The sequence below is a fragment of the Bidens hawaiensis genome, unplaced genomic scaffold (genome assembly GCF_021521415.1).
Source record: "Bidens hawaiensis isolate Kalapana, Puna unplaced genomic scaffold, B.hawaiensis_p1.1 tig00014466_1, whole genome shotgun sequence".
Classification (NCBI taxonomy): domain Eukaryota; kingdom Viridiplantae; phylum Streptophyta; class Magnoliopsida; order Asterales; family Asteraceae; genus Bidens; species Bidens hawaiensis.
Window position 1 is genome coordinate 623,760 of NW_027492259.1, and position 10,412 is coordinate 634,171.

General features: G+C 34.3%; 1 protein-coding gene across 1 annotated transcript; it reads right to left on the bottom strand.

Annotated features, from left to right (window-relative positions):
- Positions 1 to 1,820: 1,820 nt before the first annotated feature.
- Positions 1,821 to 6,593, bottom strand: LOC143546810 (squalene monooxygenase SE1-like). The gene is made up of 8 exons (XM_077038392.1): positions 6,339 to 6,593; positions 4,883 to 4,994; positions 4,602 to 4,776; positions 4,337 to 4,505; positions 3,944 to 4,162; positions 3,576 to 3,851; positions 2,678 to 2,956; positions 1,821 to 1,978 (listed from the first exon to the last, which is right to left on the bottom strand). The coding sequence occupies exons 1-8, from the start codon at positions 6,591 to 6,593 to the stop codon at positions 1,868 to 1,870; spliced, it is 1,596 nt and encodes a 531-aa protein (XP_076894507.1). The 3' UTR covers positions 1,821 to 1,867.
- Positions 6,594 to 10,412: the final 3,819 nt, after the last annotated feature.

Here is a 10,412-nt window from a genome sequence, read left to right on the forward strand (position 1 = left end):
TTGATTGCGAGACCTAGTTTGTAAAAGAAGTTAGAACAATGTAATCTATTGTAAATTAGTTAGTAATGTTTCTTTATGAACAATATACTTTACCAGTTGTATCTGTTACATTACCGTTTTACGCTTCCGCAAACCGCTTAACGGGGTGTGACATTGGGTCCCCTATACGCCTCGTATAGCACTATACGGGGGCTATACGAGACCCAATACGCCTCGTATAGCCCTATAAGGAGCGTATTGGTAGGTGTTTTTTGCAAAAGTGGGGATGTCTCTAGAAAACCCCTAAATAAGTATAGAGGAGAGTGTTTTTGAAGTTTTGAGGGGACACTCAACTGACTTTGGATGCCCTTAAAAGATTTTGATTTCTTTACCTAGTTATTTTTCTTTTTTAAAAATGTATTAAACTTTAAATTACTAAAATGATTATTGCATATAACAATTTAATATACTATTATGTTCTAAATGTAATGTTTATAGTTAAGTGTAGCATTTAAACATTATGATATAAAATTTAAAGCTCAATAAAAAAACTCTTTTTTTAATATAATTTAGCAATGAGCGGTCACTCGCCAAAATAAAAACAAGTCGGTTCTTAATATATTCTAATCGGAGGTGACAATTTATGGATGATCAGAAATACGACACGAAAATAATTAGGTTCAAGGTAATTTTCTTCACAAATAGTCTAGTCAGCATGTCACATTAACTTTTCATTCATGTTTTCCACAAACACTTTTTACCTACAACAATAACATATTCATTCGTTCCACAAACAACCTCATAATTTTCATATCACCAATATACTGGACCCACTAACCACCACTCTTCACCATCCATGAGAAATAATCTTCTAGGATAGATGGTCTCCACCTAGGGGTGCAAACAAGCCGAGCTAAGCCCGAGCTTGACTCGTTTAACTTATACAGAGCTCGAGTTCGAGCTCTATTTTCAAAGCTCGAGCTCGACTCGAGAATAGATTTTGAAGCTTGAGCTCGACTCAGGCTCAGCTCGTTTACTATTTATCAATTATTTTTTATATAATTATATTTATTTTTATATATTTTTTCTGTTATAATTTTATGTACAAAATAGTATATATTATTTTTAGTTATTTTTATTTGTTTTTCATAACATTATATATATTAATTAATAATTATTAAATATATTTTTTAAAAAATTATATAAATGCCAGGCTCGTTTAGGCTCGCGAGCTGGCTCTAGCTCGATAAGTGAAGCTCGGGCTCAGGCTCGATTAAGCTCGGCTCGATCAAGCTTTTTAATGAGCCGATCTCGAGTAGCTCGCTAGCAGCTCGGCTCGTTTGCACCCTATCTCCACCTCAACCTCCACAAAAATTGTCTTTTCCATCATTCTCACAAATCTCCTCTGCATAAGCTGTAGATGGCACTGACACGGAAAATCTAAAAGTATTTCATTCAACCTATTTAGTTTAACAAGTCAACCCATTTTTACAACATACAAATCCGATTAGCATATTTATAACTTAATTACTACCTGCAAATGTGTTTGACATGTTTAAATACATTAGATGAGTTGTGCGCAGTTGAATTTTTGGGGTTTCTATTTATTAGTGAACTTGATTTTGAATTTTTATCTATAAAAATTCAAAATCAAGTTCACTAATAAATAGAAACCCCAAATTAATTGGTGAGAAGTAGCATTCATTACAACTATATTGTTGCAAGTTGCACATTAAAGAGTGTGGTCCAGTCCAACTGTCCATATTGTACACCACCACAAATCAAGCACGTGGAGAACCCAACGCGCAATGTCTATGCGCCAATAAAACCTCTCACAACATTAAAAAACAATTCAATTAGCCACAACAATATCCAACATTACAACCTGTTATTGTGACACAACTTGACGGCCTTTGTAGTATGCTGGAACTGTTACAGGGAAGAACATTTGTCTAACCCCTTCTGATTTTATAATTGGAAAGATAATCCCTGATGCACCCTACAAAATTTCATATATTTTAAAAATTAAAATCACATGTCAACATATGAAACATACATTTAGGGCGCGTTCGTTTCACATAATTCGTGGGAATTCAAAGGAATTGGAATTAAAATCACATGACATGATGTGCTCGTTTTGTTGAAATTGGAATCTTAATTCCATTTTGGTGTGTTAGGTTGTCATGGAATTGGAATTAGAATTCAATTTCTTCAAATTCCTTTAAATAAAGGGATTCCGGATGTGGAGAATTTCAAGTGAATTTGTTGGAATCTTTTCTCGAGTTTTTTTTTAACGAGAACAACGAATAAAACATTTTAGTTTTTTTACTTTTTTTGTTTTCGATTTATATTCTGAGTTATGAATTTTTTATTATTATTTTTCAATATTTTTTTTTTGAGGGGTTTTTGATCTTAATTGAAAACCCCTAAAAAATAATAAAAAAAATCATGACACAAAAAATAAATAAAAAACAAAAAAACTAAAATGTTTCAGCCGTTATCCTCGTAAAAAAAAAAAACTCGATTCCAATTCATTTGTCAAACGAACACATCAAGAATGGAATTGGATTTCAATACCTTCAAATTCCAATTCCTATTGGAATGTTCAAATTCCGAATCCAATTCCTTCCAATTCCAATTCCAATTTCATTCCATTCAATGAAACGAACGCGCCCTTAGAGTTTATTTAGATACTAACCGAGATGAGACGAGCACCGAGCCAAAGGCGTTTTGGTGATGGGAACGGGATGAGCAAACGGCCGACACCGTAAATAGCCACGGCAAAGAAATGTAGAAATAGGACTAGTGGGCGCAGGTTGAGTCCCGAGAGTAAAGATATTGGTCCCTCTGAGCACATGCCTCCGAGGCTTAGATAATCGAAACATGCGCTACGCATTTCTTTTCGGGCTGGATCGGGTGATGCGCAAAAGACCTTGTATAGAGCGCCTGCTAACGTGTTTATTGTAGACGACACCGGCTACAATGAAAAAGAAACAGTATTTAGTTAGAGCGCATTTAGTAAACCCCGAAAGATGGAAGTCGTGAGCCTAAACAAGCCTGTATATTCATAAAAGTATAATAATTTTATTTATTACAATAAATACATGTTATATATGGAGAGGGTTTTAGGCAGACGATATGTTTTTGCGAGATCAGAAAGAAGAAATGAATAATTCATGTTTTCAATATTTAAAAATGTTGTTCGAAAAAATAATGCTTATTTATCTATTTTAACATTCTAATAAATATAAACAAAATTCGTTTATTTATAGAACCTACACATAACCCATACATGTGTATGTTTATGTTTAAAGGTAAAAAACATATGAAAATTTTAGTTTAATGGTTTTTTTTATGTATATAACATACACATTTGTATGTAAGAAGTAAAATTTTTTAAAGATATGAACCATTGATAGAGAAAGTTAAACCATTTTATGTTTGTTCTTTTGTTCTCGCAATAATTTAGATATAGAGCTAAGTTGAGCTCTTTCAAGTAAAACGGGCTGAACCCGAGCTTATGTGTCTTAAACCTAAGCTCAGGCTCAGCTCGTTGAATAATACATTAATATTAGTCAAATCTTCTATTGGCCTGCCTTTCTAAGTGTGTAGAAGCACTCAAGATAATTTCCAAGTGCAGTTGCATCGTTAAGATCACGTAGCGGTCTAAGAAGGTCACGAAGTAAGACAATATCTGACAAAGCAACTGTCATCCCTCCTCCGGTTAACGGGTGTCGCATATTAAATGCATCTCCCATTAAAAGTGCACCTGGAGTCGGCTGAGGATCAGCCGGCATGCTTCGGTTTGGCATTGTTCTTATATTTCCTTTATCTACTGCTGCTACAAATGCGTCATATAGCTCATGTGGAATCTGAAAGTTTTTTTTTTTTTTTAATTTTAGCATATATTGGTTAATCACTTAATCATAACACGCATTATTATTAGCAAATTATTAATTAATACCTGTGGAGCAATAATTGTTTTGAGATATTTGGCCATTTCACCACTGGCAATGGAAGGTACCTTTTGTCCCGGGACATCAACTAAACAACGAACCTCGGTGTTACTAATGGGATAAAACAAGATCGGTGACGGGTCCGCGAGGATAACGTGTCCATGGTTTGCATATGGAAGATCAATATTCTCCAAAACCAGGCCCACAAAGGAAGAAGGTACTTCTACCTGTTATATAAATGTTTAGTTGTTAATTATAATTATTACTAGTTATTATTAGGGTTTATTAGTTTATGGCATGTAGGCCCAAGTTAGGTTTCTCTAGAGTCTCCTTTGCAACAAACAGATTCAAACTTATTTAAAGGAAAAGTAAGTGATAAATAAAGTGACATGTAAATATACCTTAGGCTTGCAGAGAGCGCGACGCAGATTAGAAAAACAGCCGTCACAGACAATAGTGAGAGGCGCATGTGTGGTCATTATCTGCCCGTCTTTGGTCTTGTAATGATCTCCTTTAACTTTTCCATTTTCCTCAAGTAATGAAGTTACAGTCCCTTGTTCTAGTTTAACACTGGTAAGTTAATATTACCAAATTACCCAAAGGCTTTGATCAGTAAACTTGATATTGAAATGCATCTTGATTGAAAATATAAGAAAGAAACTATACTTTGGAAGAGATGCAGCTTTCTCCCTCATTCGTTGAATGAACCGCCTGTTGTGAAAGCTTCTTCCAGATATATCAGACTCGAATTTTTCCAAAGGATAGGATAGTTTTGTGTTTCTACCATCCATATAAATTGCATAACCAAAAACTTCTTGAGCTTCAATTCCATCCACACAATCTGCAATAGAGAGTATAGAAAAAGATGTCACTGATATGATATGACTGACATGACACTTTCAAATTAAAGATTGTGATTACTGATTAGGAAATTATTGGAATCTTACCCTCAAGACCCAACTCGATCAGTTTTAGATAACCACCGGGCTGTAAAAGTTCACCCACGATTCGGTCAGGCTCAGTTAAGTCCCTTTCAATTACATGCACTCTGCGTCCATCCTGTTTAAGATAAGAAATCCGTAAGTATAGTGGGACAGTCATTGATGTTGAAATTAGCCAAAAAGAGTATGTATCCATGATATGCATATACAACTTTGTATAATGGAAATATACTGGAATCCACTTTCTACTCAAAAGGAATAAATAAGATCAGTTGGTTTGAAATTTGAAACTTTGAATATCATATTAAAGTGGATTTGAATCTTCTTTATTAACAACTTTTGTCTTGTTCTAATCAAACAGTAACAGTTGACCTTAGAAGCTGCTTTTTTATGCAATCAGGAATTTCAGCATTTTACTTACAAACAATTTATATAATCAAGTCAAGTGCTCGACATCTACATCGAACACTTTAAAATTTAGATAACTCAAATGCACCAGTAGAAAATTTTACGCATCTTAAAATCCTATCCTATATAAGCTTAGCTTTGTCATATTAGGCTTCTTTTGGTACATCTAGCTTATAATATACTATCAGCAATGCATTTTCTCATTAAAAAAAATATCTATGCTGAAAAAACTCCCAATAATCCATTTGTATCCATACACAACTAATGAAAATGAAAGATACCTAATCATACATTCATACCGAACATAATTCAATTCTCTAGGTTAAACATGAAACTAAAAGTGCAATGGTGCGAAAGCGAGACGCCAAAATCGCATACAAATCCTTACGTTAGAAACTATATAACTTTAACTACATATACATACGTACCTAGAGTCAGGATCAAATACAAACAACTTTTAGCATGAGCAGCGCGCACAAATAACAACTAGGCTAATTATTTCATTTTTCATAATGTAATTAATCTAGTTCAAAACTATATAATAATAATAATAATAATAATAATAATAATAATAATAATAATTAATCTAGTTATTCGTACGATTACTAGATTAATCTCATTTGTACCGTATCGACATCAGTATGCCTAATTAGATCAAACACAACTAACTCCTCGCGTGAGAAGCGCACAAATAACACTAGCTTAATTATTTCATTTTTCGTAATGTAATTAATCTAGTTCAAAACTATATAATAATAATAATAATAATAATAATAATAATAATAATAATTAATCTAGTTATTCATACGATTAGCAGATTAATCTCATTTGTACCGGATCGGCATCTGTATACAAATAACATTAGCTTAATTATTTCATTTTCCGTAACGTAATTAATCTAGTTCAAACTAATACTAATAACAATAATTAATCTCATTATTTGTACGTTCAGCATATTAATTTCATTTCTATCGAATCCGACATGTGTGCGCTTAATTAGAGCCGTAGAAGCAATAATGTTTCTGTTAAGATGTACAAGTAGAATCAGCCGAACCTTCGCGAGAGTACAAGCGAGAGCAGCACCGGCAACACCGGCTCCAACGATAATGACGTCAGTAGTTCCGTCAGTCTCCGTCAAGTGCAATCCACCGGCACTCAATTTCTGGTCAATCTCCTTCGATTTACGACGCCGTTTGACGTTCGACCGCAAAATGTACAACAGATTGAAGCCTAATAGCAACGCAACGGCGGTAATAAGAAGGTTATGATAGTTGTGGTGGTTAATAACCGTCGGTAAATGAAGCTCCATGAAATGAGATGGAGGTTGAAGGATTTGAGTTTTGTTTTTCGTTGCGTTGGGTGTAGCGTTTAAGTTTGTTTAACCGAGTGAGTGAGTGAGTGAGTGAGTGAGTGAGTGAGTTGGCTAGCTTTTAAAGGGTAAAGCCAAAGCATGTGGCCTACCAACGGAACGACTACCTGTTTTTTCTTTACCACAATTAAATTCTTTTTCTTTAAAGATGGTTTTCTCGTGTTTAGCGTCAACGCACTCCTTGAATAGTTTCGTCGTCTTACTCTGGTCAGATTATATTGTCTAAATCGGGTGGCTTCAAAGTTTGGCTTAAGCGTTCGCTCAGAAACCATGTCGTCATCTGCTATTTAATAGTTGTTGCGTCGCCACAAGAACAGAGCTCTCTGACTTAACACACGGTAGGACGAAACCCGGGCGGGCTCGGAATTTGAACTGACAACCTTGTACAAGGCCTGACTCAAATCTTTCATTGTCTTAAATCTTAATCCACCAAAATGACACATGTAATGACGAACTTGGGTAAGAATCAATACGGTGCTATTAGTCGTCTACCACTAGGCTCCATATCGTGGATTTAGGGCTTGAGAAGTTAAAACCCGTTTTAATTAAGGGGAAAATGAATACGGTGCTGTTAGACGCCTAACCTTACACGCCAAACCCATCAAAACGACGTAGTTTTGATTAGAAACAAAAGTTTATTTCACTTTAGAAAATATCCGAACAAATGAGTAAAGGAAAAAACCCCCAAAAACTGAAAAAGAAAACACCGCGTTGCTCCCTGCACATCACCAATTCCTTCATCGTTCTTCATCGTCACTTTCTTATAAGCTTAATTCTCAAATTTAATCCAATTAATTATATGTTTTGTTGCATAAACGAATTTCATTTATATTGCAACTCCACGTGGATGCATAATTTCATTGCATTATGTCATAAATCTCCAAGCAGTCATAATCACAATTAGGACTCTGTATATAGAAAGAAGTGCAATTATTCCTAGGAGGATATAAGGGATTTTTTTAATTAAAACGTGGAGAGAGATGAACAATAAAACCATATTAAAGAACGATTGCCTCAAGAACAGATTAAGATCAATTAATCATTTTTTAATCAAAGCGTGGATAGATTATCAGCAGGTGACGATGAAGAAGGATAAGGGAATCAGTTTTAGGGGGTTTTTTCATTTACTCAAATGTTTGGAGATTTTCTAAAGTGAAATAAACTTTAGTTTTTAATCAAAACTACGTTGTTTTGATGAGTTTGACGTGTAAGGTTAGACGTCTAACAACACCGTATTCACTTTCCCCTTTAATTAATTCTCTTTTTTTTGGTTTCATAACATTTAATAAATAAAAAACATGTAACAAAACTTGTTGCATTGCGACATTACGACGACACGAATTAAGTTGGTATCAGTAGAGCATGTTTGGGATTGAGTTTGAAAAGTGCTTATTGCCTTATTGGTTTTTTCAAAAAGCCAGGATTTGATTTGAGGCTTTTGAAAAACTGTTTTTTAACCCTTTCAAAAAGCTAAAATAAGAAAGATTTTTGTTATTGCCAAACACATTTTAATATATTGGTTTTTAAAAACACCAACAAACCAATAAACATTTTTCAAACTCAATCCCAAACATAAGTTTGATGCAACAGCTAAATCAAAAGGTTAAATTTATAAACATCCAAAACATATATATAAGCACCTACACCACTCTGTTTCTAACTCTCATTTAATCAATAAATCACTATATGCAAGTATACTTTACCACGTAATTTATCAAACCATATGATTAAAAACATCGTCGTTGTGGTGATTATCAAACTCAATCCCAAACATCCTATAAGTTTGTTGCAACAGCTAAATCAAAAGACTAAATTTATAAACATCCAAAACATATATATAAATATATACACCTACACCAGTCTCTTTCTAACTCATTTAATCTACAAGTATATTTTACCACTTAATTTATCAAACCATATGATTAAAAACATCGTCGTTGTGGGGACTGGGGATCGAATCTTCATCCCTTCCGACAGAAAAGAACACCAATACCATTAAGCCAACACCCTTTGATGCATTATTTTCTTATTAAAACAATGAGTTGAAACATGTAAATTAGTCTGTTTTAATTTTGCTTAAAGTGCCTTAATTTGGTTGAGTGTATTGCAAGTTTTTATGAGACTAAACCTATTTTATTTTGGCAAATTGAATTTTAATAATCCCAACTTAATGCAGTTGTCCAATAATAATCCAAACTTAGAAAGTAGCTGTTATCAGCCCCAACTTTCACACAATTTGTTTTCACTGGACATACATTAAACCTAACGACGTTAAGTTTTTTTTCCAAATTTCAAACTGATATTTAGGGCTTTTGATCGGAATGGGGATACGAGTCGATTGATTTAAAATGTACCTTAAAACGGTGGTCAAAACGGTCGATTGAAGAAAGCCCCTTAAAAGATCTCTTTCCCAATCTTTTTTCCTTAGAAAGAGTTAAGTCTTGTCTTGTGGCGGATCGTTGTGTCGAATCGAACGGGGTAATTGAGCTAAACTGGTGTTGGAAGAATCAACCTACTTATGGTGAGTGGTTAATGAGTTGATGGAGCTTCTTGAAAAACTGTATTACTTTAGATTTAACGGAGAAGAATATGAATGGGTTTGGGGAGGTGATGTGACAGGTTGTTTTTCGGTTACATCAATGAAAAAACAATTATATAAGATTGATCCTTCTCCTCGGGAGTGCATTATGGAGTGGAATAGTTGGGTTCCCATGAAAGTCAACATTGTGGCTTGACGGGCTTTACTAAATCGTCTTCCAACGTGAGATAACTTGTTAAAAAGGAAGGTTATTTTTAGCCAAAAATTTGCTATTGTTGTATGGCTTCAAGTGATTCGATGAACACCTGTTTTCTGGTTGTGTCGTTGCGACGATGGTGTGGAACAAAATTAGCACGTGGTGTAATATTCCTTTGAATTTTGCTTCTTCGATGCACAATATTTTTGATATTCATAACCAAGTTTTGGATATTGGAGGCAAAAGGAAAATGGTGCGCTCGATTATAATGGTGGCTTGCTGGCGTATTTGAAAGGCTCGAAATAAGTTGATTTTCGAGAACAAGCCTGCTAGGATCGATAAGATTCTCAATGACATTAAAGTTTTTAAGTTTTATGTGGATTAAAAAAAATAGATCGAAGAGTTTGGATGTAGACTGGAATAGATGGAAGTGTTTGGCTTTGTAACTTTTTTTAATTTTGTTTTGTTGTTGTCGGCCCCTGCTAGCTTCTTGGTGTGAGGGGCTTCGGTTTTTTTCTAATCAAATTTGCAGTTCCAAAAAAAATTAAGTAATATTGTCTAATATACGTAAATCTGGCTTAACAAATAATAGACTAAAATTATTATCGATCGCCAATAGCCTCTTGATCCAGTGGCACCTCGTGTTTATTTTCACTAAATTGGTGCGGGTACAAGTCACACAAAATAGGTAATTGGTGAAGTTTAATAGTAGATTTTAGAAGTAGATTGTAGATGGTGCATGCTCATCTTTTAAAAAAAGTTATCAATCAGAGGTTCTCCACGACCACCCCATAACTTGAAGTGCCTCACGAACCATCCGTCCATTTTCCTCTATTCTTACAAAACCCGTAAACATTACTCGCGGACGCTTAGTAGTCTTAGATGATGACTTATCTCTCCTACTTCCTTTCTCCTCAGCGTCTGAAGTTAACAAACTCTATCACAAATGCTTTTGCAACGAGTTAAAGCCATAAAGTTGGACCCGATTTGAAGGATGAGTACTGATGAAAAATATTGAAATCAA